This window comes from Chlamydotis macqueenii, chromosome 6, assembly GCF_036417535.1.
Source record: "Chlamydotis macqueenii isolate bChlMac1 chromosome 6, bChlMac1.mat, whole genome shotgun sequence".
Taxonomy (NCBI): domain Eukaryota; kingdom Metazoa; phylum Chordata; class Aves; order Otidiformes; family Otididae; genus Chlamydotis; species Chlamydotis macqueenii.
In genome coordinates, this window is record NC_141561.1 from 41,941,034 (window position 1) to 41,968,619 (window position 27,586).

The 27,586-nt window shown below is 46.7% G+C and overlaps 1 protein-coding gene across 8 annotated transcripts in view; it reads left to right on the forward strand.

Moving 5' to 3' along the window:
* HDAC4 (histone deacetylase 4) overlaps positions 1–27,586 on the forward strand; it is a 255,508-nt gene that overhangs the window by 136,182 nt on the left and 91,740 nt on the right. For 5 of the 8 annotated variants that reach the window (XM_086751531.1, XM_086751535.1, XM_086751533.1 and 2 more), the window contains exons 5-7: positions 15,721–15,871; positions 19,358–19,478; positions 25,823–25,944. In XM_086751531.1, the coding sequence (XP_086607657.1) occupies positions 15,721–15,871; positions 19,358–19,478; positions 25,823–25,944 (394 nt within the window). Of the gene's footprint in view, positions 1–15,720; positions 15,872–18,123; positions 18,217–19,357; positions 19,479–25,822; positions 25,945–27,586 lie in introns of those variants that run through there. The other 3 variants (XM_086751532.1, XM_086751534.1, XM_086751538.1) reach the window with 2 other exon arrangements.

A 27,586-nucleotide genomic window follows, 5' to 3' on the forward strand; every position in this document is an offset into this window, starting at 1 on the left:
CTGAACGTTTTGGTAAACAAACAAACAGAAAAACCCCAAACCTTTGCAAACCAAACTGGACGTCCCTGGCTCCGTGGGAAAGGGAATCGCGGGTGCAGGTAGGTGTGCACACAGTGAGATTTTTTCGGAGCGGCGCCGTGCAAGGTAGGCTGCTCTGTTGCACGGGACGGAGAGGAAATGTAACGCAGGGATTAAGTAGGAATACAGTTCAGAAGATGGCTGTTGAATAGTGAAAACGTTAGACATTATATAAATATTTCACAGTGACAGACTATTGCTATGGTAACAGAAGCTTTCAGAATTGCTAATATGCTCTCTTTTCAAAGGGGGATTAGCGCTGCACATGGTAAATAGCGTTAATGTAATATTAAAAAGCAACCTCAATTCAACCTTATATAACTTTCGTTTTAATACAAAATACATGTCGGAGTGGGGAAGATAGGATTACAATTAATGGTGTGTTATTTACAGACTTTTCAAACACCGAGAAGAGCCTGGGTTTGTAAGAACACTTGCAGTCTGAAGGCTGATAAACAGCAAATGCTTATGTTGTTGGTGGGTCCTCGGACGCGCTCGCTCCAGGACAAGGCTGCGGGAGGTGCATGCGTGTAAATACATTTATATATACACTCACAGTGCGCATAAAAAGTGTATGTGTGTGTGTATGTGTGTAGTTGTGGACATATACACATACGTAGGTGTTCGTGCACAGATAGCACAAGAGCAGTCACAGCATCAGCGGTTCACGTAGCACAGTCAAGAGGAAGGGATGGGAAATCTCTGTGACCGTTGTTTCCGTTATTTCCTTGTAATTGCATGTGCCTTTGGATGTTGGCCTATTAGAAATAGGAAAGGGTCATTCACATTTAATGGATAAGCTCAAAGCACTGGTGGTGGGAACGTATGTGATCTCGTTTATCTTAAAGCTATGACTGGTTCTGGTAAAAGTCTGCATGAGAAGGAAGTCAAGATCTAATTTTGAGAAGCCAGTTAGCACAGTGTATCTAGACCATTAGGTAATGAAGTTCTTTCTCTAATGTGTAAGCTTGGCTAGAGGAAAAAAACTTAAAATAGAAATGATATAATCCTGTATGAAAAAGGATGAGCTGCAGGGTGATAGTGGTAAGTGTGTCATCGTGCCTGGAATTGTTTTAAAAATAAACCAGGACATTATGGAAATAAACCCCGTGATATCTCACAAATAAAGTAAACCCCAAACCGTATACCAGCATGTAATTATGATGTGCTTTCTTTGGGAAAGCATACTTTTTGCGTTCATAAGTCAGCCCACATTTAGATGACTCGTAGATTAAACCGACTTTCACAAGCTGGGAACTGTGTTAAATGCAGTGGCTGTAGGTGCAGGGAAGCTGTTATTTTGTCCAGAGAACTAAAACATAGAACCTCATCTTTGGAGTCTGAACTTCGAGGTGTCCAGCTCCTTTATGGCTCACGAAAAAAGCAAGGGGGATGAATAAAACATAAATGAAATCCTGTGTAAGTGAAGCGCTAGGGTTTGAACGGTGAAATCTGGTGTAGAAGTAGGCCTAAATGAAGATGCAGAGCTGTTTTTGGAGGAACTCAGGTGTTTTTTAAAAATTGGCTGCTCAGGGTGAGTGTTGAACGTCCCGTGAGTGCACATCACGCTGCTGCGAGCGAGTGGAGGTAAGGAAGGCGTGGGAACCTAAGCCTGCCCGGGTCTCTGTGAACCAAGACTGTGCGTGATGAGTGATGGCCGGCGTGAGCTCGCGGCTTGCCGCACAGCGGCACCGGGTTTGGTTCCTGGACATCTTCAGTGACTTCCCCGATGTTTGGGGTTAGTGGTTTTATGGTTTGGTTTTTGGTTGGTTATTTTTTTTTTTTATTCAGACAGTGAACATTCAGCAGCTATTGCAAGGCGGTTGTGTATCTTGCAAACTTACTTCCTTTCCAGAAAACTGAGGCTCCTGCAGTTGTTAGAATTTTCAGCATCAGAACAGCCTCAAAATGTAACGAAACAAGCCAAAAAAGTAAAATGCAAACATCAAGGCTGTAAACTTACTCTGATGTCAAACAAAAGGCAGTTCTTTGACTTTCTCCCTGGCACTGGTTTCCTTGGAGGTGGTGAGGGCCTTCGTTAATTATGGCGATAAATCCTCCAATCACTTTGTAAATTATTTCTGTGAAGGGGGGAGAATTTCTGCATTTTACTATGTTTTGCATAGCTAACCCTATATGGAATCAATTAATTTGGTGTTTTTTTTCATTGCAAGCTAGCGTCCACCATTTTAATCAACAAGTGCAAAGCGTATATTTGTTCTGTTTGTGTTCCGGAGCAGCAACTTCTGTGCTTTGCCCCATCCGACACCTGTTTCTGCATCCCATTGCTTACAACTCCTAGACTGTGAGCGTATTTTGGAAAGAGCAGGCCAGGTCACAGGTACGCACGCAGCGCAAACATTTTTTTGGTGAGACGGTCAGGTTTGAGTACCTTTGCACTCTTCCGCTTGGAGATGTTGAATGGTTTTGTCTACGGGAATTCAGTGACCGGGCGTCTGCTGCTAGAAGTGAAAAACAGTTTGGATGCATTTTTTAAGCAGCTCTCCTGTATTTTGGGCAGAAATGTGTACAGCAAGGAGCTGTACATATGCACTATGAAGACTTTGAAGACCTTACTCATTTTAAATGTTAAACCCTTAGCTACTACAACAGGAATCAATTTTTTTGTGTGTGTGTTTTTCTTTCTTTTGTCACCTTGGTGTCGGTGTGAACAGAGGAACTGTTCTGACTCCATGTGAATTATGGGGGGGGGAATATCTCTCCCTCCTGCCCCGCAAACAAAGCACTACTATAAGAAATGTCTCAAGGTCTTCTTAAGAAAATGAAATTTGGCTTGGAAAATACTGACATGTCTTTCTTGTTTTTCTATTCAAGTAGATAACTTTTTCCTATTTCAGACCTGAAGTTTTGGTATTTTCCAGAACTTGGTTTTATTTCAGCAGCCCAGTTTTAATCGTAAGATCTAGTGCAGTTTGGAGAGCCAGGCTGCGAGTGAAATAATACTTGTGGGAGGGGAGTAGAATGGCCGCAGTTAGCGATCAGCGCACGGAGGGGGTGGGATCGTTGCACGTGGGGAGTAATGAGAAAACCCTGACATGTTTGGGGAAAATCAGCCCAGCCGTACGAAGACTTCACACCATATGGAAATAGAGAAAACTGTCTTTCACAACTACAGCGCAGCTTCGCAGATTGCTGAGGCCTGACATCCGAAAGCGATGCCGGAAAGCGAGCCGGGGCTGGCGGGAGGCAGCGGCGACGGCTCCTCTCTCCTGGAGCCGCTCACCTTCAGCGAGACGGATTTTCCACCCAGGCGTGCCTCGCCCCATGTGAGACAATATTTATAGCCTTCAAATCTGCCTTCCTAAACAAAAACAAGGACGGAATAAGGAGCCTGGCGCCTGGGCCATTGCTGGTGAGACGGTGGAAAGCCTCTCTGCAGGTCCCAGTGTGAGCTTCGCTTGACCTTTGATTGCGAAGGAATCGGCAGTGAATTTTTTCCTTTGTGACTCATGCATTCCCGGCCAAGATCAACTGGAAGTTACCAACAGCTTTTCCATTTGCCTTCTGGTCAAGGGCTGGAGAGAGATGATTGAAGAGGGGCAGGATCCGCGCTTTGGCAGGGCGAGAGGCACCTCGGGCGGTGTGAGCGAAGGACGTGGTGGGGAATGCGCTTTAATCTCTTCCGTCCCCGCGCTGCCGGAGCTCGGAGCGGGGCTCTTCCCAGCTCTGGCTGTTTTATAGCTAAAACCGGGAACGTATTCAGGATGCTGACGCACATCGGCGTTCGCACATGACACCAAGAGTCCTGATGGCCACGGGATAGCAATGCAGGCAAGCAGCCGAGCCTCACAGCACCTTGCGGACCTGAAACCCTAACCTGGAGGTGACGCAGAGAGGTTCGTTCTGTCCTGCAATGCTATTCCTGCTTTTTTCCCGTTGTCTGAGAAAAGAATGTTTGCGAGCATCAGGAGTGGAACTGTCCGTGCAGTGTCCACGGGACGGTCAGAGAAAGCTTGTGTTGTAAGCAGCCACAGCGAAAGGAGGTTTGTAACGACGTTTGCTGAGGAGTGTTTCTGAAATTGCTTTCTTTTTACCAGCACAGAGATTTCCTACGTTTAATAGTATGCTGTGCCGCTTAATGGCTTTATGCCAGTAAATAAAAATACACGGAATGTTTTCAGACATTGGCTTTATGTATATAGCAGTGTTCAGATAAAGCCTGGGGAGATGGTTTTGTTCATTTTTGCTGGTTTCAAATGACATTTTTTCGTCGACGTAGCTTCCAAGCCCTGATTGAGAGGTGGTAACGTATGCAAGGTGTTAGCCCCTTGTTTGGAGCCCTGGGGTGAAACTCTCTGGCCGTTCCTTATTTTTGTTTTGCAGACTAGAAGTCTTTTCAGGGAATCTTCCGGACAGATTTTGCAATGCTGTAAAAGAAATGTAATTTTTTTTTGTTTGTTTTTTTTTTTTTTGTTTTTTCCCCAGAGATCCCTACATTCGGTACGTGTCAATGTTGATGCTCTAGTGGGAGACTGCTCTCTGCTTCCATCTGAGCCACCTGCCCTTGGAATGGCAGGTTTGCTTACAGGACAGCTTGTTGGGGCACAAATCGCGTCATCTTTTAGTGTGGCTGCTTTCGGTGCAGCTCTGGCAGTGCCCAGAGCTGCTTTTTGGGGGTCTCACTGTGTTCATTCCTACGTAACAGGAAAAAATGTGCTCATTTCGAATCTGCTGATGGGGTTGGCATCATCCGCTCCTTTAGACTTGAAAAGCCTGGAGATACCGGGTGCTTGCCTCTCGCAGCATTCTGACATGATAGGATTATTCATCTTAAAAAACCGCAGCTGAGTACAGTCGGTGATAAAAAACCAGACTGAACATTTTGTGCCTTGTCACTACTTGAATGCATTGTACCACGCTCTCTCGCTGTTTCTAGACGGCTTCCTGTTCTTTTTTTTTGGTGACCTTGCCTCGTTTTTCTGGTGTGCGGAGCTGACTCCAAGTCTGAGACCTGGATGCTGTGAAACTTAACTTCTGATGGAAGCAACCCTGGAGAAAGCTTTTCAAGATCAGAACATTTGCTGTCTTTGGAGAGTGAGGGGTGACTTTGCTCGTGCTCAAAGTCAAGACCTTTTCCAAGAATGATGAGGACAAACCTCTGCGCAGAGGAGTGGTCAGCAAATTCCTGTAGCAGCGTCGACACCTGTAAGCCGCATCTCTCCATTGAAGAAGTCGTGCAGCAGGCTGGGTTAATTTGGGCGTTAATTTTGGGCACTTTAAACCCGGTAAAAGGGGCACATTTCCTTTTGGCTTCTTTTGAGATAGGCCGTGGCTTGTTGAATGGAAGGAGCAGAATGCAAACTCCAGATTTTTCCAAGTCTGAGACGCATAAAGAAGCGTTTGAGATGGAGGAGAACTTCAGGCCAAAGTGAAGTCACAGATCTCACCGCAGTCAGTGGACGCGGTGGCTTTCGTCCTGTGAAACCCTGTACCAGTGTCCACGACGTCTGCTGGTACAACTAGCCTTGTCCTCCTCGCGCCATCACTCGAGTGTCTTCGCGTTGGGGTTCACAGCTTTCCAGCAAAACGCAGAGAGTTCCTGAGCCGTCAGTGCTGGCAGATCAAACGCTTGGTGCCCCCCGGGCTCGGCTGCTCCACGTTCCTGTGGTGAAGCTGAGGAAGACGTGTTTACCCAGTGCGTTTTCTTGTTACTTCGTCTCCTGAAGTTGGACTTAAACTGGGCTGACTTTTGGGTGTTCTGAAGGCTTGCATGTCTAACGTAAATGGAAGCTGCCAAACAGATACAGGATTTTATTTTTTTATAGTGCGTGCTCACTTTTTCACTTTTTCTGTGGAGTCTGAACAGCTTTTGAAGTGGTTACACTTGTGTTCTTCCACCCTTTACAGCATGAGTTTGTCTCCAAGTAAATGTGCTTGGGGCACAGTGATTATTTTTTTTTCATTTTATTTGATTTTTTTTTTTTTTTTTGAAAGCTAAAAGCCTTATGGTCTCTCTTCAATTTGGAATTTCAAAATAAACAGCAGAAGGACTGCTTTGCAGGTCCCACCTCTTGACTTACCAACTCCATCTTATTCTTCAACTAGATAAAACAGATTGGAAGTAGTAGAAGAGAAGACCTAGGGAGTCAGGGCCCAGGTGAAGAGATGCCCGGGTGAGTGCTGCTGTTAACGTACACGTCACTGATAACTTGGCATTCAGACACGTGTAAGTCCTGTTGCTGCCTGTGGCGTCTTGGCTGTTTTGTGGGAGAATGAAGTTGCATTTAAAATGTAAACCGTGTTCTGAGGAACTTCACGCGTATACGCACAACACTAACAACGTTGTTGGATTAATCTCTGTGTTTAAGTGGCAGCATGTAAACATTCTAAATATTTGATATTATGTTGTGTTTTGGTTTCTTTTCCTTGGTTGTTTGAGAAGCCCGGCAGTAGCACACCAGTGAGGTCTCCTGTCCCCTGCCAGCTTTCTGCTTTGGTCGCTTTTCCTTCACACAGGTGATGAGGAATGGTGGACCGGTGGATACAGCCACGCTCCTCCGTCTCTTTATCCGTATTTCCTTCATTGCAATGATCAAAACCCGGTGGTGGCTTCTCTAAGCTGCTCCCATTGCAGGGGAGCATCTTCCTCGTGCATCTCTGCTCCTGATGCTGATTTTAGCATAACTTTCCCATGCCAGCTCCTCTGCTCCCTGCGTCCCGAAACAATTCCCAGAGGACACAATTACTCTGCCAAGGTCTGAGATCTTACCACATTGCCCCAGAAGAAGCTGGGGCTTCTTCCTTTATGTCGTAGTTCAGCCCCGATCGGACCAGACTACGCAGTCTCTCTCTCACTCCCCCCACCTTCTGAGAAAACAGGGAGAGAAAATATAAGGAGAAACAGCTCGAGGTTTGAGATAAGGACAGGGAGAAATCCTTAAAGTTACCGTCACGGGCAAAACAGACTCGACTTGGGGAAAACTATTCATTTGTTACTACAAACAGCAGGATAATGAGACAGAGAACAAGATAACCTCCCCCCACCCCTCCCTCTTCCCGAGCTTAACATTATCTCTACCACCTTCCCCTCCCGAGCGGCACAGGGGGGAAGAGGGAATGGGAGTTGTGGTCAGTTCATCACATGTTATTTCACGCTGCTGCTTCATGGTTGGGGGAAGAACTCCTCGCATTCCTCCCCTGCTCCGTTGTGGGGTCCCTCCCACGGGCCACAGTCCTTCGTGGAACTGCTCCGGCGTGGGTCGTCTCTTCCACGGGTGCAGTCCCTCCAGAACAGCTGCCCCAGCGGGGCCTCCACGGGCCACAGCCTCCTTCAGGCATCCACCTCCCCCGATACGGGGTCCTTCACGGGCTCCAAGTGGATCTCTGCTCCTCCGTGGACCTCCATGGGCTGCAGGGGGACAACCTGCTCCACCATGGTCGTCACCACGGGCTGCAGGGGAATCTTGGCCAGGAGCCGCATTACTCCTCCCCCTCCTTCTTCACTGACCTTGGCGTCTGCAGCCGTTCCTCACAACAGGCTGGCAGACGCCTCTCAGGATCTTTTTTACATCTTATTCACTTCTCATCTCCTTTCCACTTCTTGCAGCCGGGCTGGACCGAGTCGGGCCCAGTCGGCTGCCTGGCGAGAGGCCAGAGGGTGAGGCCTGCAAGGCCCATGAGGCCTGCGCCTCCCCCTCTGCGCCTCTGCCCCCGCTCAGCTTCTTCGCATCTTCTCTCCTCTCTTTTTTTTTCTGTTTTCCCCTTCTTAAATACGTTATCGAAGAGGTGTTATCACGAGACATTCTGCTACCAATCGGCTCGGCCTTGGCCAGCAGCGGGTCCGCCCTAGGCCTGTCCAAGTCCACTGGACAAAGGGGAGCGACTTCTAGCAGTTTCCTACAGAAGCTGCCACCTTAGGCCCCCCCTCACTAACAAAACCACGACACTTTACCAGACAACTTATACAGTTTTTGGATTTACAGAAATTCCTTATTGCTGTCTGTGCTCGGAGGGATGTTCCTTGCTCGTGGTGTGCAGATTTGTCCTCCCCGTTGATAATAACCGCGTAAGGCACAGCAGAGGCAAACGCAAAGGAGTTTTCCTCACCTGTAGAGAGGAAAATGGGGGAATGAGCTGAACAGGCTGGATACTACAAATGGAGCTCACTGCTTTCTAGAAGGAGTCTCAGAATCTCTGCTTCTGGAGAAATGGTAAAAACTAGACCGGAGTGGCAGTCGGGAGGAACAGGCTCACAGAAACGTATTCCCAGCGCTGCACCTTGGCAGATATTCAGAGTTCAGAGGGACGAAGCTGCTGTGCAAGCTGTCACCCTTTGAGGAGAGGTGAGCAGCAACGGGCTGGGAAGGAAAGTGGGATACAAAGACATATCCATACCTACGCTGCCAAACTAATAACGTGGAATCTTTTCACCTAGAGCTGGCGATCAGGGAACTTAACCATCGGTCCCTTTCCTGGAGACATTTGAGCCTCGTAAACTCGAACAGCAGACTTTCTCGGTAGGATGTGTCTAACCAAGATGGGTCTCTTGCCCGGGAAGCTGTCAGCTGGGAAGGATCATTTCCCTGCGTTCACGGAGAGGTGCTGGCCGTGGGAGCTTCTGGCACGGGACCGCCTGCTGTCAGCCTGCCTGGTAGCTGGAAGGGGGCATGCCAAATATACGTTCAGCTGCTGATGTGTCCAAGAAAGGAGATGATAGACCTTCATTCTTCTGTGCTGTGCTTTCAGATTTTTGTGTCTTGGCTTCTGCTGAAAACCACAACTGGTTTGGTTTGGTTTTTTTTTTCCCCTCCCATCTCCCAGTACAACTGATTAATTCTGACTAGTCTCCGGTGCTCCAGGAGATGTCTGAAACACACTGTGATGGAGCCAAGAGAGCGAATCCTGAAACTGGAGCCACAGCCTGAGACTTCGGTAAAGAGGGTGGGGAGAACATGAAGCAGAGAGTCCAGCCAAAGGAATGACCAGCATTGAGATCGCTCTAAAATAACCCAATACGACACTTCTCCCAGAATTCTGTCGACATCTGTGCTTTGCTTCCACCCATGGCTCATGATTTTTTGGGGGTGATTCGGTGTGTACATGTTTTGGTGAGTTCTTTTTTGATAACCACCTACGATTTTCCTTAATTTTCACGTGATCTGAGCTGCAGACGGTTGTAAATACCTGATTTAATCCACCACAATGGTAGAATTTTGCCAAAGAGAGTGGCAGGCGATTTGCCTTAAAATGGCTATTTGTGCCAAAACCCCAGCCTCGCTGCCTGCTATGTGAGAGGACAGTTACGTGAAGCTTCTGGAAGCGTTTGCTGTGTCGTGCCTTAACTCAGCCTTTACGAGTTCAGGGTGTGCTGAGCAGATCTGCTTTGGGGGGGAGCGGGGGGGGTTGGCCTTGTTCAGCATTAACTTGTCAGTTTTGAAGCCAATGTTTAACTTCTGCATCCTGAGAACTTCTCTGAAGCTACCGCCTCCGTCAGAAGGCCGATCTCTCGTTCGGGGGCTGCAGGTGAAGCGGTTGTGCAAAGTCTCTGAGCTTGCCTGGCAGAAGTCCTCAGATTGTAATCTTCCAACGGGCTGGACTGTGCCAGCGTGGCCTTGGTCTGAGGTGGAAAACACGGAGCGCTGACCTGTAGGTGGAGGATCAGGCTACCTTTTCATCTCTCTCTTCTTCACCTAGCTGCCTTGTGCTGGGAGAAGGTGGGAATCACCTGCAAATACCGAGGGTGGCAGAAGCGCTTGGGCTGATGTCCCACCGTGCTGGAGCACCTTCAGTAGATAATCTCAGGGATAGACTGAAATGGAAGTGGGAGTTGGACACGACGCTGGGCTGCTTTGGATGGCAGGAAACGTTTCTCAGCGATAAGCATGCCAACTGTTGTTCACCCAGACTTGCGTGCCTCGTTACCTGCATGGGTAATGGTGAGTGTCTGGGTATAGATTGTTTTATGCCTGCGCTGAAAGCGCCGGACATTTCCTCTCAGATGCTGCCTGCGGGGTTTGTTTTCAGCCCTGCTCCTGGGGAAGTATTCATGCCGGAAGACGACATCGCAGTTCAGACAGAGCACTCAGATGGGTTTTCTGTGGTCATTTTCTGAAACTACAGCAGACACCAACAAAGTGATTTCTTTTCCTGGATAGAGTTGGAGAGGTGGCTTCATTTTTTTTAAAAAAATTTATTTTTATTTTTCCAACTTCAAAAAGATTCAAAAACTATATTAAGAGCAAGCTTTGTGGAATCCGGGGTCAAAATCAGCAGAAACAATACGTCTCTAATGCAGCTTCTCTAAGCCATCCTGGTACAAATGGGTCTTTTCATTCACATTTCACTGCAGATGTCAGTGAAAGCACGGTTCCTTCCAAAGCACCCTAATGTATGTAAACCATTGCAGGAAGCATAGCATGCGAGGCTTAGGAGACTGCAGATGGAGAGAAAAGGCTCCTGATTTCATAAAAATAACAAAACCTGTTTTAACATATTGTGCATTAAATATTGTTCATTTGCATACTTTCTGTGGCGAGGTTATACAAGCCCACCATGTGGTGGACTCGTTGGGAGTCTGAAAAGATCCTCTTTCTCCAAATGGAGATGTGTTAGTGGAAGCTGCTGCTTAATTATAAACCAAAAATAACTCGTTTTTCTCTAGGGATTATTTTTTTTTGTTTGTTTTTTCCTTTTGTAGGTTTGTAGAGCCTGGATTTTTGTTGTTGTTGTTTACATAAAATTCAATAGAATTAGGAAGGGAAGCATAGGTGCAATCGCGGCAAATTCTGCTAACTGGGGTTCAGTGTTTTCCAACAGTCTGCCTGCTTGGAACTGGCAGCAGCAGGGACTCCTCCGTCAGGAGTTTCCAGCAGATAGCCAGGCAGATTGCAAAGTACCTCTGACGGTATTTTATTTTTTTTTTTTTTGCATCTTTATATAGAATGGTATAATTGTATGTGTATCGTCTGCAGCGTATCTGCGGCGGAAGCATTGGATAGTATGAAGGTACGATACTATAAATTAAAATAAGAAACTGCTGTCAAAAGTGTGAATAAAAAAAATGCACGAAAGGAGAAAAAAAAAAAAAAATCAGTGTATGTGGGGTGGGAGTCTTGTGTGTGCACATGCTGCCAGAGTTTGAAAGATGGAGTGAGACACATTTTTGGAGGGAGCAAGTTTCCCCTTCTTAATAGCCGTGGCTTGGCACGGTCCTGTTGCACGTAGAGGGTTTCGTGTACCTGGAGCAGTGGGTGGCATCATGGAACAGGCACCCGTTAAATCCCGCGGCGGCGAAGTCTTATCTATCACCAGAGCGGTTGGGGTTTTGAAGGTTAAGGTTGCCAGCTTAAAAATCAAGCTGGTGGTTTATAAGCTGCCAACGCAAAGATTGCAGGCCGGGCGGAAGGCGATGAGGGCAGTGGGGAGCCAGCGCGCCCCTGCGCTCAGGGGGTTTTACAAAGGTAATCGGAGCAGCCCAAGTCATTGCAAAACAAAAAGCAGTTTTCAGTGGAACTCAGGGAGAGGAAGTGCCCTTTGAAGGCCCCAGGAGATCCGTTCACACCTAGCCAAGCTGCTGAGACTTGTCATTTGTCATCGGCTTTGCCGCGGCCCGGCTCGCTCCTGGCTGGCTGTCAAAACACAGGATCTTCTCTGAGCGCTGACAGGTACCGCCCCAGGGCCCAATGGATCGAATCCCCGATCCACGGGCCCAAGAAGGACGCTCTGGGCTGAGGAGGTCCCTTCCACATTTCCCAGGAGGTTGATGTGTCCGTGTGCATCTTCCAAGTGCAAGGATTTGGAGACACAAGGCAGGGACTTGCACAGTGGACGGGGGCGGGGAGCCTTTGGTGAACATCTCATTTGCTGAAAGCTTTACAATTTTTCACCTTAATTAGGCAGCCTGTCTCTCAGTTCTTCTCATGAATGTGTACGAATCGAGAGGACCAAGGTAAATCCTTCCTTGAGAGGTTGTTAGAAGAATATTTTTATATATTGAAGCAATTCTCTTATAGTTAAGCTCAGAAACAGACAGTGATTGTGCCCACAAAGCAGCCAGTCCTTTTGTGTTTAGCTTGGGATCTGAGGATTGCACGGCAGATGGGAAGTGACCGGCGTTTGATGAACGGTCCTGGTCCGTGGGAATTCTACTATCTGCACAGAGACAGAGAAGGACTTTTGGAGAAACCGGAGTGCAAAGTCATATAATTAAAGGCTTATTCAAAAAAGCATAGGTGCAGGGGAAACTGAACTGGTCTTGCAAAGCCCACGTTGAGGATGGCATGGTCGTCAGCCACGCTGATGAATGCTTGATTTGATGAGCTCCATACTGTCCTTTGGTGTAGGGTTTGTACGTGGTAAATGTGTGAATATTCATAATCAAGGCGCCCTAATGGGGTTTTAATTAGAGAGAGAAAATGAAGGTCCAGCCGGAGTAGCGGTTTGCCCTGGTTCAGCACAGGATCTGGGCAGCAGCTGGCTTGTGGAGCAGAATCATAGAATCATAGAATGGTTAGGGTTGGAAGGAACCTTCAAAGGTCACCTAGTCCAACCCCCCTGCAAGGAGCAGGGACATCTCCAACCAGATCAGGTTGCTCAGAGCCTCATCCAGCCTGGCCTTGAACGTTTCCAGGGACGGGGCTTCCACCACCTCTCTGGGCAACCTGTTCCAGTGTTCTATAACTCGCATCGTAAAAAATTTTTTCCTAATATCCAATCTAAATCTACCCGCCTCTATTTTAAAACCATTACTCCTTGTGCTATTGCAACAGGCCCTACTGAACAGCCTCTCCCCATCTTTCTTGTAGGCCCCCTTGAGGTACTGGAAGACCGCTATCAGGTCTCCCCGGAGCCTCCTCTTCTCCAGGCTGAACAGCCCCAACTCTCTCAGCCTGTCCTCATAAGAGAGGTGCTCCAGCCTTTTTATCATCTTTGTGGCCCTCCTCTGGACCGTCTCCAACTGGTCCATGTCCTTCTTGTGTTGGGGGCTCCAGAACTGGACACAGTACTCCAGGTGGGGTCTCACCAGGGCAGAGTAGAGGTGGAGAATCACCTCCCTCGACCTGCTGGCCACGCTCCTCTTGATGCAGCCCAGGATGCCTAGGCTGCAAGGGTGCATTGCTGGCTCATGTTGAGCTTCTCGTCCACCAGCACTCCCAAGTCCTTCTCCTCAGGGCTGGTCTCGATCCATTCCCCCTCAGCCTGGATTTGTGCCTGGGATTGCCCTGATCCATGTGCAGGACCATGTTCAGCCCCTTGGCCTGGCTGAACTTCATGCGGTTGGCACGGGCCCACCTCTCCAGCCTGTCCAGGTCCCTCTGGATGGCATCCGTCCCTTCCAGCATGTCGACAGCACCACACAGCTTGGTGTCGTCGGCGAACTTGCTGAGGGTGCACTCTATCCCACTGTCCATGTCGCCGACAAAGATGTTGAACAGGGCCGGGTCCAATACGGACCCTTGAGGGACACCACTCATGACCGGTCTCCACATGGACATTGAGCCGTTGACCACCACTCTCTGAGTGCGGCCATCCGGCCAAGTCCTTACCCACCGAGTGGTCCGTCCATCAAACCCATGTCTCTCCAGTTTAGAGAGAAGGATGTCCTGCAGGACAGTGTCAAAAGCTTTGCACAAGTCCAGGTAGATGATGTCTGTGGCTCGTCCCTTGTCCACCGATGCTGTCACCCCGTCATAGAAGGCCACCAAATTGGTCAGGCACGATCTGCCCTTGGTGAAGCCATGTTGGCTGTCACCAACCACCTCCTTGCTCTCCATGTGCCTTAGCATGCTTTCCAGGAGAATCTGCTCTATGACCTTGCCAGGCACAGAGGTGAGGCTGACCGGCCTGTAGTTACCCGGGTCTTCCTTATTCCCCTTTTTAAAAACTGGGGTTATGTTCCCTCTCTTCCAGTCATTGGGGACCTCACCAGACCGCCACGGCTTCTCAAATACGATAGCCAGTGGCTTGGCAACTTCATCTGCCAGTTCCCTCAGGACCCGCGGATGGATCTCATCAGGTCCCATGGACTTGTGCACCTTTAAGTTCCTCAGATGATCCCAAACCTGCTCTTTGAGTACAGTGGGCGGTTCTTCATCCTCGCAGTTCCTGCTTGCGCCAACCTGTTCTGGTTTTGTTTAGTGAGGGGCGCATAGGGTGGCAGCTTCTGTAAGAAGCTGCTGGAATTCGCTCCCCTTTGTCCAGTGGACTCGGCCGGGCCTAGGGCGGACCCGCTGCTGGCCAAGGCCGAGCCAACTGGTAGCAGAATGTTCTGTGATAACGCCTCTGTGATAGCATATTTAAGAAGGGGAAAACAGAAAAAAAAGTAGAGAAGATGTGAAGCAGCTGAGCAGGGGCAGAGAGGGGGAGGCGCGAGCCTTGTGGGCCTTGCAGGCCTCACCCTCTGGCCTCCCGCCGGGCGGCGACTGGGCCCAACTCGGCCCGGCCCGGCTGCAAGAAGTGGAGAGGAGATGAGATGTGAATGAGATGTGAAGAGACCCTGAGAGGCGTCTGCCAGCCTGTTGTGAAGAATTTCTGGTGAGAGGAACGGCTGCAGATGCCAAGGGCAATGCAGAAGGAGGGGGAGCAGTATTGTGGTTCCTGGCCAAGATCCCCCTGCAGCCCATGGAGGTCCACGGAGGAGCAGAGATCCCCCTGCAGCCCGGGGAGCCCACGGAGGAGCAGAGATCCCCCTGCAGCCCATGCAGGACCCCACGCCGGGGCAGGCGGGTGCCTGAAGGTGGCTGTGGCCCGTGGAGGCCCCGCTGGGGCAGCCGTTCTGGAGGGACTGCACCCCGTGGAAGAGATGACCCACGCCGGAGCAGTTCCACGAAGGACTGTGGTGTATGCGAGGGACCCCACGCTGGAGCAGGGGAGGAATGTGAGGAGTTCTTCCCCCGACAATGAAGCAATGGCATAAAACAACGTGTGATGGACTGACCGTAACTCTCGTTCCATCTTCCCCCCTGTGCCACTCGGGGGGGGAAGGTGGTAAAGCCCGGGAAGAGGGAGCGGTGGGGGAGGTTATCTCGTTCTCTGTCTCATTATCCTGCTTTGGTTTTAGTAATAAATGAGTAGTTTTCCCCAAGTCGAGTCTGTTTTGCCCGTAACGGTAACTTTAAGGATCTCTCCCTGTCCTTATCTTGAATCTTGAGCCTTTTCCTTATATCATCTCCCCCTGTTCCCTCGGAGGGTGGGGGGAGTGAGAGAGACTGCGTAGTCTGGTCCCGATCGGGGCTGAACTATGACAGGACCCAACCGCACCCTTGGGCAGCAGGAAAGGGATTGGGGAAGCACCTATTTGGGCGGAAGCTTGTTGTCCCTTTCTCAAGTTAGATGCTTTCTCAACAGGATGGTTTTGCTTGTCAACAGGCCGTGCCTTGAAGCCTGAAGCATATAGTGCCTATGGTTTAGCATAATTGCTGTCCTGAACTAGAAATGGGGCTGCACGACAGAATCACAGAATGGTTTGGCTGGAAAGCATCTTTAAAGGTCATCTAGTCCAACCCCCCTGCAAGGAGCAGAGACATGATTGAGTCTTAGCACAGGAACCTCTATCTGAAGAAAATGCCATTTTTTTCCCTGTTTCTATGAATTAAGCAACCTTCTTGTCACCTGATAGCAGCTTCTGGTTTAGCACAGGGAAGTCTGACCGAGTTAATTTGCTCTTTTCCCCCTTCTCTGCAGCAGCAGCAGGAGATGCTGGCCATGAAACATCAGCAGGAGCTGCTGGAGCACCAGAGGAAGCTGGAGCAGCACCGACAGGAGCAGGAGCTGGAGAAGCAGCACCGAGAGCAGAAACTTCAGCAGCTGAAAAACAAAGAGAAAGGAAAAGAGAGTAAGTAGCGAAAGCTCACTTGTTTCAGTAGTGACAGGTAGAATAGATGGATGGAAGCCATGAAGCAGCTGTATAAAACCGGAGGAACCTTCGTGATAGCCTCTCTACGGAGCTCAGCTGTACCGGGAGCTGATGTAAACCGTTAGGAGGTATTGAGGGAACGAGGGAAATGTATTTCTATGCTTTATCTTCATTTTTGTCTTGCTAAATGCCATTTTAGCGTTTTTCAAAAGGAAGTGTATCGTCTCTTTGCTTGATTTAACATTTTCTGAAGTATTTTTGGCAGCGTTCCTAATGGAGGCAGAATATTAAGCCCATAAAATACACCAGATGCACAGTGCATTTCTTTTTCTTTTACTTTTCTTAATTTCACTCTTTTAGGATGTAGCCAAGTTCTCAGTTCTTAGCTGTAAAGTGTTTTCATTCAGAAAGTACTTCTTTCATGAGGTTACAGATTGTGGTTGGCTCTCCCGCATGTCATTATGCACTTCACGAGATTCAGTAAAATGATTATGGCCTCACAATTTCCCTTATCAAAGACACTTTGGTTGCTTGTTCAGTTTTCTTTTAGAAGTGAATGGGAGGAAAAATACCTCGCCAAGTTGTACTGTCAACTCGTTAGGTCTTCATTTCAGATGAAATAAAGAAGCCTGAGATGCAAGAAGTGGAGAGGGCTGAAGGGTGGCAGGAGATGGGATGCTCTCTGGGGACCGGGAAGGAGATAAAGCTCCAAGAAGAATTTTTCTAGGAGGAAGGGACTGGAGTCTAGGAGAATTAAAAAATTTATCTGAAGGTTGAATTCCTCACTCCGCATGCACGTCTTACGGCGGCAGACTTGAAGCTGCAGCCAAAACGAGGGAACACGCAGACCTACCCCAATATCTTTGCAAAGCGGTTCATAGGAGGTGCGATGTGCCTCTGCGTGCTTGGTTTGGGTTTCGTGCATTTAAATTAGTAGGAGAAAGACCGGAGGGTCAGAATCTACTCAAAAGAAGCTGTTTAACGTTCAGGAGTGAGTAGAGGTGATGATAATGCAGGTTGGCTGCCCTGGTGCCTGGCTGGCTGCCATGTACGTTGCTTTTCCGTTCTCCTCTGGCTGCTTTGTCTTATTTTCCAAAATAAAAGCAGTGAGTTTGAACTGGATGAGAGATATAAGCTTTTCCACTTCACCTTGCTGTTCTCATCAACTGCTGATGCTGTATCAGTGTTTTGCTGGGCCTCTCTGCAAAATTGATATCTGGCTATTCTCATTAAAGTTGTTTGCAAATAAATAAAAATGCCTGAATCACTGTAAAATGACAAAAGCATTGAAGCACCTCGTGGCTGAAACACATAGGTGTAGAGCAAAAACCAGAATTTGGGGATGCTAAGTTGAAGATCCTGTTCCCATGGCTACAGTTTTATTTTTAAATTACTTTTTATTTAAGTACTATGGTGTATAATCATTATAGCACCTCAGCTCTTAAGAATACTTAAATTATTTTTTTCTCGCATCAGAAAATTCTGCAAGACACAACACGGCTAAAATTGCCCTGATCTGAAATATGAAGAGCGTGTATTAGGTGTAGAGTGTAGTTTATTCTCCCTCCTTCCTCCAGCACTGTAAGCCAAAATACATTGTTTTGTACCTTTTAGAAGGCAAGTGACAAATGGGTTTAGATGAACATAATAACTTTGCTCACCGTGGCGCTCTTGTGTTTGTGGTCTTTCTCGGTTGAACTGCTCTTTGCTCCCCACTCCTCTTGGACACTCCAGCCCTCTGGAGTGAGTGGCCCAGCTTGGCAGTGTTGTTTTTCGCACTGTTCACCGCTGCTCCCCCAGCTGCTTGCTCTCCAGTTCCTTCTCTCTTGTTCTCCTTTTACTCTGCCATGCCTTTCACTTCCATTGGGCTTGAGCGTCTTGTTTCCTGCCGATGGACGTACTCCATACGTATGGGCTTTTGAGGGCTGACTTCTGCTCGTGTCCTCTTTCCTTGTACCCCTGCCTTGTGTCTACTATCACGTGTGTGACAGGTTGTCCCCTTCTGCCTGTGCCTGAGTCCAAAATAACCCAATACAGTCTATTAAAAGGAAGTTAGATTGGTTTTTTTTTTTTTTTTTTTTACTTTTGATCTTTCAACTCAAGGGTCAAGAACTGAGTAATGGTCAGAACATCTTGCATGACAGCTTTGTCCATGACTCCGACATTGTTCAGCCATGTTTGATGGTTTTAAAGATCTGAATAGATTAAAGATGACACTTTTTGGAGAGAGAAGGCCTTTAAGTGTGAATTTGTCACCTGTTCTGGTCTAGGCATGTGGCTTGCTACACTCACGCTCCAGCTCCTCAGTTGAACTTTTCATTGGGGTATGTGCCAAACCTGCGTTTTGTAGAGCTGGTGAGATACACAGGGCTCCAAAAAAGGTGGATTTTCAAGCTTTTCAACACACTGCTTCAGTGATTGAGCAATATTACATCTTCAGGCAGTGCTTTATAGAAGTACTGCAGTTTTCTTCTCCTGTGGAGACACAAAAAAATATTTCCCCTGTCTGTCAAATGGCACCACATTGCTGAGGAGGATCCAGGAGGCAAAAGATCGCCCTGTCCTATTTTAAGTTTTTATTCCCAGTAGAGTGGTGAATTTTCCTGGCCTTCTCTTTTTCTTCTAGCCCAGTTATTTTCCTTTGGAATTCTTGCTTTACGCCGTGGTATAGATGAGCCGTCATTTTCCACGTGTGCTGCTTGCCAAACCTTCTATGCATTACTCCATCAGGAGCTCTGCCTGCGAATCTGTTCTGTCAAGCAAATGATGATTTTAATCCATCAGAGCAGTAAAACAGACTGGTCTCTATTGTGGAGGAAATAATGATTAGAAATTACGTAGTTGACATTTTAACTCCGTGCTACAAAATTACTGACTTTCTTCTTTAAATGTTAGATTTTCTGTTTGAAGAAATAGATTGCACACTTGTAAATGAATTGGAATATTATGTAGGTCTTATTGTACACAGATACTTCTGAACAAAGAGGTCCCTATTTACAAGAGTTTTCAAGACTGAATCTACATATGAGACATTCGCCTCATTCCCCTTCTGCTTGCAGATGTGACATTTAAAAACTTGAGTGTACACAAGACCCTTTTTCTTAAATACCTGTGATGAAAAGAAAGCTGGAATACCTAATACAAGTGCTTTATTCTAAGTGTACTTTTATGCAAGTGTAAAAATGCTCTTCAGAAATCTTTTATATATAGTGAAACAATAAATCTCTGATTAAATCTCTGTTTTCAAACATAAGTTGTGATTATAGGCAAAGCTAAAGCCCAAAAAAAAAAAAAAAAGGAAAAGGAGAGCTCCTTACTGGAGGTGCTTTGTTCTTTTCTCTTTGAAAGAAAAATTCTTCTTTTGGACTGGAAATCAAAAGATTTAATTCTGAATCTTTTTAGAAATTTAAATTCTTCAAAGTATCTGAATTGATTCAATAACCTTTTTTATGTTTGACATTTCAGGCGCAGTGGCAAGCACAGAAGTAAAGATGAAATTACAAGAATTTGTCTTAAATAAGAAGAAGGCATTGGCACACCGGAATCTCAACCACTGTATATCCAGTGATCCTCGCTTCTGGTACGGGTAAGTGGTACTGGGCTTATCTTTACGATTCAGCCGGTGCCACTTTTTTTCACAATTGCTGGAGATACGGGGAGTAGACCTGATATGTTTACTGGATGATCCAGAACAGTGGTAGACCCAGGGCTTGACTTTGCTGGACGTTACCAAAATGCATTTTTCAGAGGGTTTCAGTGTGAATAATTTTCATATCTTCTGTGATGGTCACAGTGTTTTTACAAGTAGAGGTCTTTGCCGTCATCTTTAATCCATGATGATTCAAACTCACAGGTTCTACCATCAAGATCAACCTTTGTAAGTTCTCTAGCTTTTCACCTAGGATTTTGTCCCACCAGATGTAAAACTTGAACCTTAAGAAAACGCGGAGGTTCCTTTTCATGTTTAGTGAATTGCAACTCAGGATATGGTTGAGCTAGCGTTACATTTTTAAAGCCTTTAATGCCTACCTCTCATCTTAGTCTCTCCGAGTCAGAAGGTTTATTTACTTGACTCTTCTCTGTAAACTGATGGAAAAATGAAATGTCTCCTCTCTGCGCTTCTAATCACAGTTGCCCAGTATCTACATTTTCAGCTCAAAATTTTCAACTGTTGGTCTCCTGGAAAACCGAAGTGTCATATAGAGGGAGAAGGTAACAGCTGATGTTGGGAACAAAGAGAGACTTCTTTGTTAGCTCTGATGCACCACAGAGCAAATATAAGCAGCTGTATTGTAAACTAGGTACAAGTTCCAGTTAGAGAAATTCAGGAAGGAAAATCAGAAAATTGGAGATGATTTGAAAACTTCTGCTGCTGTGACACCGTGAATATGTTTGTTTTTTTAAAAAAAAGTAGTATGTTTTGGATTTTGTCTTTAGTGACCATAAAATCAATGAAATTTTGAATGACAAAATTCAAGGAAACTTTCACATGAAATTTGTGTTCAAATTGAGTATCTGGCAGTCTTTTAAGGCTTAAAAAATAAACATGTATACAGGGATGGCGAGGCCATAGCCAGACGCTGTTTCCAAATTCAAGAAACTTAAGCTGAAATTCAGTTTGAAAGGTGTCCTAGCTGTGAGCCAGTGCAGAAATGGTGCGGCGTAGTCAGCAGCAAAATTATTATTCCGCTGGGATGAGACTGAGCAGTTTTAATACATCCCTGAAAATCTAATCTGAGGCTTGAAAATTCTGCGATTATGGCGCTTATTTAAGTAGCAAAATGTTATTAGTTTAGGTAAAGGTGATATTTAAGGCCCACTAGGTTGGTGTCAAGGATGGCAGAAGAAATAGGAGAATCTGAATTTCAGTCAAGACAACATAAGTGCCTTTTTTTGATAACTGATTTTCACTGTTCTTACTTGAGCGTCACCGAGAAATGTGGGGATTTTAGTAACGGCAGTTGAGGACTCTGAGCCACTCTGTTCTCCATTTTATTCCAGTTGGTTAGAATGCCTGTTAGTGCAAGAGTGATACAAAGGCAGTTAGAATTAAGGATCGCAAATAAGTGGTTTGTTCTAAACCTTTGCTCTAGAGAAACTGACATAGAATTGCCATCACAGGTGAGTTTAGAAAAGTGACAAATAAATGTGGGAGTGCTCTGAATCCCGTATGTTTTGCAGTTTCCAGTTAACTAGTTTTTCACCGAGGATCCAGCACTGAGAGATGAATAGAGGAGCAGCGGTCTGTAATACCCCTGTACATTACCGGGCCAGGGGCGATGCTGGAGGGTTTTTAGCCAAGTCCTGTTTAAGGTTTTTATGTGAAACAATAATTTTGCTGCCGACTGCAGTTCACCGTTTCTGCACTGGCTCGTAGCTGGGACACCTTTCAGACTGAATTTCAGCTTAAGTTTCTTGAATTTGGAAACAGCATCTGGCTATGGCCTCGCCATCCCTGTATACATGTTTATTTTTTTAAGCCTTAAAAGACTGCCAGATACTCAATTTGAACACAATTTCATATCAGTTTCCTTGTGTTTTGTCGTTTAAAAATGTCATTGATTTTATGGTCACTAAAGACAACATCTGATTTTTTTTTTTTTTACTGTTTCCTGCTTCACTTTAAGCTGATGCTGAGAACTTTCTGAGTGCCAATATATTGTTTGTGTTTACTGTGGTGTGTGTTGATCGAAACATCCCTTTCCTGTGATGCTCCAAGGATGCCAACAGGTAGAGACAGCGTGCAAACCATTGCACAAGGGGCCATCCTTTTTCTTACGGATTTAATGGGCTTGCCGTCCCCTCGCTGTCCCTCCGTCTGTTTTGTGGTGGGGAGAGGATCGGGATTTCGGTTTTGAACGCAAGATGTGAAGAGGGAAGAGCGAGCCTTGGAGGCCTCACAAACCTTTTGAAGGGAAATACTTCTCAGCGATGGGTCACAGGCAGGCACGAGCTGGTTCTGTGCGGCGTTGGAGGAAGGCAGACGGCGGCAGGGCTGCGTGACTGCAGGGTCTTACCTCTCTCTGGAGGATTTCTAAAGGCACCCTTTGGTTGTTAAGGCAGAAGTTGAAGATTTTTCACTTCCATTCTATTTTAATTTTTTTTTTTTTAAAGAGAAAACCTTTAAATTAATGACATATTAGTATTTATTTATATGGCGTCTCATAGGTTAGCAATTCAGTTACAGAGGTATTTCTGTACACGCGTATTTCTGATGCGATTCGGTTGGGTGGTGGTTGGATTTAACACACACAAGCGAGGCTCACAGAAGACAGGCTCGATGCTCCTGCTGTGAGCGGGGAAGCCAATTAAGTGGTAACAGATGCAGAAATAGTCTTTCAAATGGCATGCCTGCTTTTAAGCACTTCCTTTGGTCTTATTAAGGTTTGTGAGTTCCTTTTTTTTAAAAAAAAATTGAAATGTTACTTGGAAAAAAAACCCAGATCTCCTAAGGGTGTTGAATACCATGACAGTTCTGCGTCAATGGTTGTGACACGAAATATGTTCCACTGACACGTGAAATAACTGGTGTTCCCCTGGCCCTTCGCACCAGGCTTTGGCTGTCCACCGAGATGTCCAGACGCTTTTGCCTTCAGTATCTTGTGTCTGCTTGAGTTTCGTTCAGCGCTGTCGGTTGCTGGTGCAACATTGAGTGTTTGTAGTCAGTGAATATTTTCTGATTAATCACTGATGTTAAAGGGCATTGTCGCACGTGCAGCTGCGGATCAACCCTTGAGATGAAAAGGAATCCACTTCAGAGGTTTTGCAAAGTACAGTCGTAGTCCAGAAGATCTAGTAAAAGAAGGGAAGGAACTTGGTAATGCTCAGTAATATTTCTTGGGGACTTTCACAGAGGTCTTCCTCAGTCTTCAGCTCTATGGTGTCCAAGCCACTTTGTAAACTTTGTTTAGTATATGCAGCTCCAGTCTGTATGTAATTTTTTAAAATACCTTGTGGACTATAATTTTCAGATTACATTGATGACAAGCGACAACAGAAGAGGCTCTTTTGAATTTCTTTGTCAGACTGTCCCTCCCGTGGATTCTGAACCCGCGGGACAGCCCTGCTCCCAGGAGGTTTTGCTCTTCAAGACACTCAACATCAGTAAGAGTGGCTTAGCAGGAGCGCAGAGAGAGGACCTCGGGCTCGGCAGGCGGGGCTGTTACTGCCCTAGGAAGCTGTCAAAAATGCGCTTGGGAACTAGCTGCTCAAAGCAGTAGCAATCATGAAAGGGAGTTTAACTGAGTATTTATGGGGTAAGGAGGTAGAGAGATATAACTACACGCTGAATTATTCCAGCGTGCATAGGTCTCTGCAGTCTGTACACAAGGCATTCCAGCACAGATACATAGGTGTGAATATACATTCGGTTTACGTTGTGTGAATATGTTTGAAGTATCATGCGTGGAGGGCCACGCAGATGATGAGAGGGCTGGAGCAGCTCTGCTGTGAGGCCAGGCTGGGAGAGCTGGGGCTGTTCAGCCTGGAGAAGAGGAGGCTCCGGGGAAACCTGAGAGCGGCCTCCCAGTGCCTAAAGGGGGCTGCAGGAAAGGTGGGGAGAGACTCTTCAGCAGGGCCTGGTGTGACCGGACGAGGGGTAAAATAGAGAGAGGGAGATTCAGATCAGATATTAGGAATAAATTTTTTACACTGAGGGTGGTAGAACACTGTCCCAGGTTGCCCAGAGAGGCGGTGGATGCCCCATCCCTGGAAACATTCCAGGCCAGGTTGAACGGGGCTCTGAGCAACCTGATCTGGTTGGAGATGTCCCTGCTCCTTGCAGGGGGGTTGGACTGGATGGGCTTGAAAGCTCCCTTCCCACCCAAACTATTCTGTTATTCTGTGTGTGCTTTGCTGTGTGCATGGGTTTTTGCAAAAGCTCAGAGCTGAAAGAACGGGCGATGTGTTATGCGAAGGTGTGTGCTTTCAGGAATGCCTGCAGACTCCGTGTAGTTTACAATTTCATCCCTTTCAAGACCTCTGAAATTCTTGAATGGGCATGCAGACCGGTGCGTTTTGCTCAGAGCAGTGGAGGCTGTTGGAGCCCAGTTCTCGAGCCGTATAATGTATTCCTGTTTGCAGAGGTAAGTATCCGTCATTCAGCAACTCCAGAGCACATCTAAACAGGCCCTTTGAGTGCTTGCACCTTCCCTGACAAAGTGATGAAAATAGCTTCAATGTACGTGCTTGTGCAGCTTAAGTCATGATTAAAAATAAAAAAAAAAAAAGAAAAAGTCCATTGCTTGTATAGGCAAGAGCAAAAAATGCCATTGTGTGCCGTGGTGGGTTTGAGGGCTCCTGGCCTGCAGCATCCGGCCGTCCTGTTTGTGAAACATCTCTCGATGCTGCTGGTGTGAGCGGGTCTGGGCAGAGAAAGCCACTTCTGTTTTCAGGAGGGATTCAGATGTTTTTCAGTTTTGGTTCTGTTTTGATTTCAGGTGATGATTAAACTGGGCGGGCATGTGGGCATTTATTGGTGCACGTGTAAAAGAGCACGTGTCGTGCATGAGTGCTAATGAAAAATGCGACTGTGTGAGAGCCCAAAAAATAATTCCGCTTGTGCGTACGGAGAAGTGTGGAATAGAAAGGGGGGAGGATTAGGAAACCACAGTGAGTCGTACTGCTTGGTAAGAACTGTGGGTATAGAAAATTTTGATGTAGATGTTCAAACAAACTTTCAGAGGGTTTTTGGTAACAAAATCACGTAGAAAATTTGAAGCATTCTCCTGATGTTTCATTAGCCCCTTATTTTTCTGAAGGGTATAACTTGATGCTGTGTATCTCACCGAACAGGCTACTTCGGATTTGAGCTTTCAAAGAATACTGCTCAGGGAATTGGGTGAATTGGTGTAATTTTCAACTGGGAATGGCTCGTTTTGGTTCCTTAAAGAACCTTTTGTGGGAGAATATTTCTAACAAAGATCTCCAAGGATCCCTCGTTATTAAGCAATGTAAAATTTCAACTCTTCACTTCTTTTGGTGAAGTGCTCGCTATCTGTTTTCCCATCTTCTTTGGTGTTGTGAAGAAGTAACACGGGGTTTAAATTCTGTTTATGTAAAATTAAAATGTGAGATTGTTTGATAACCATATAGCTGCCACCTCTGTGGCTAAATCAGTCATTCTGTGGATGTTCCTACTCTGCTAACGTGTGCAGTGTGGAGGCTTCCAAAAGTCTGGACCCATTGGGGCTGGTGGAGCTCCTGAGGCACAAGTCATTCAGTAGGAAAGACGCAGCCAACAAACCAGTAGGAGGCTTAGAAAACTCATTCATTATTTAATATCCTTTGCAAACAGACTGTAATTTACTCCCAGCAGCCTGCTGAAACAAAGCTATAAATTTTTGGCTTTGAGAAGTTAATCTGGAAAGGTGTTGAGTACTTTGGCCCTATTGCTGCTCGGTTCCTGGGTCGGGAGGCAGCGGAGCAAAAGGCAGACGACCACCTACACAGTGTGGCTGCTCTTAGCCAGTTTAAACTCATGGCACCTAATGTGCTCATCCTTGGGATTTGTTTCAGCCTTGGACTTTGTCTGCTGCGTCTGGGTTTTGTTCGGTGAAGGGAAGTGGTTCATTCGTGCTACGGTTGAGGGGAGTAACGACACCTGTGCTTAACTTTAAGGATATGCCTTATCCCAAGCCCAAGCACGTGCTTAAAATTAACTCACGGTTAAATACCTTCAGGAGTTGAGCCATGCTCAACGGGATAATTCTTACACTGACAATTAAGCATATGCTTAGTTATGTCTCGGTGTATTAGACTTCAGTTTCTTCTTTGCATGAGTGCCTAGAAGGAGAAAGCTGGTACCAAGATCTTCTCTTTTGCTCTGTTCCCCAGTAATGAAGGTAACGCACAAGGTGAAGCTGCCCTGGTTCCCTTTGTGTGTCACTGGTGTAAAGCTTCTCCCTTCTCTTTCTCTTTTCTTCTGTGCAGGAAGACACAGCACAGTTCTCTGGACCAGAGCTCCCCACCCCAAAGTGGCGTGTCTGGCACCTACAATCACCCTGTCCTGGGGATGTACGATTCCAAAGATGACTTCCCGCTCAGAAAAACAGGTAGCGCTCCTGTCAATTTTCTGTGTTCCCTACTGCTTTTGCTGTGACACTACGTCCTCTTATTCAACCTTTTTTCCCCAAGGTGTATTACCGAAAAGCTGTATTTCGTGGGGTGATTTATTTAACAGGGACCCACTCTCTCCTGCTCCCCCTTCCCCTGCCACTGCACACGCAGTGTTCGAGGGAGGCTGGAGTTGCTCTGAGCATGCAGACACGCGAAGCTGCAGGCAGGAGATGGCAGAATTGTGTGTCAGGGTTTGAGAGATGTTTTCACAAAGTCAAAGCTAATACAGAGATCTGGGTGTCTGAAGCTGAAGTATGTTTTGCTGAGTGAGAAAAGTACCAAGAAAAGTTCATTTCTTCTGGGATTTGCATTTTATATACAAGTTTATCCTTTAAATAAATAAAAATGTTTCTGCCAGTCGAAACGTCGGGACTTCCTGCAGAGGTTTTGGTTCACACCTAGACAGTTATTTCTCAGTTAGGTTTTTCCCTGCACGGTGGCTAAGCAGGTCAGTTATTTCTCTGCTATATATTATGTACACCAGGTTGTTTTGGTTGGCTGCAGTCCTCAGCTGCGTATTGCATGCCAACACAGCTTCAGCTACTAACCTGGCCCACTCGCCATCCTTCAGGGAATAGCTGAGCTTCCACGAGCTCACCCAGATTTGGGGAGCAACGCTGCTCGCGTGGATGGGGCGGATAGTGCCATGTGTTGGAAATCGCTTCAGAATAGGAAAAAAAACCAAAAACTTTTCTGAAAAGATTGAGTGGAGCTAAGAGGAAAGTAGGTCTGTGGTTGAACTTTGCACCTTCTGCAGGTGCTGCCTAGCTGTTTCTCCGGTGTGCTTTGTGAATCTTCAAACGTGAAGGGATGAGCACCAGTAGTCAGAAAGTGTGTTGTCCTTGCAATACGGGTTGGTGACGGTGTGTTAACCAAATCTCCCTGTGGATTTACTCCAGCCTTTGCTCAGATTGGCTGCCCTAAGTCAGTTCCCAAGAGCTGGCAGCCCCTCCTTTTCCTTCTGGGAGGGATGTAGGTATTTGCACAGCACCACTTCTCCTAGTGGTTAGACGTCGAGCAGATCTTAGGTGCAGTGAATGGTTTAACACAATTCTCATTACCTTTGTAAACCTGGAGTTTTTTCTTCTTTCGCTATCTGATGAGAAAAAAAATACACCTCCACGCTGCTGCTTTGTGCCTCCTGCCTCCTAATTCTGCGCATTAAAAGACGTTCTGGGGAACTTTTCATTCTGGACCGTAGCATCTGGCCTGCTGGATGGACCTCTGGATGGATTCCCATCTGCTGTCTTGCCCCTCACTGGGTGTGATGGGTTGGTGACAAGTGCCCAACACTTCAGCTGCAGAAGAAGTCAATCAGAAATTGGCAAGCGCTCTCCAGGGTGTGGTTTTTTTTTTTCCTGGGCACACCCTGTGCCTTTGGTGGTGGTAGTTTTGACTGTGCCCTTTCTGGAGGACTCCAAAAGCAGAGGTTAAAAAACTGGATTTGCTGAAGGGTAGGGCATCCTCTAATCTCTGCTTCTAGAGAATGAAAGACCAAACACCTCAGGAGGTGCAGTACATGCCGCTGCGCCGTCGTGCCCGGGACAGCCGCTGTGATGCTGTCTGGCCTCCGGGACT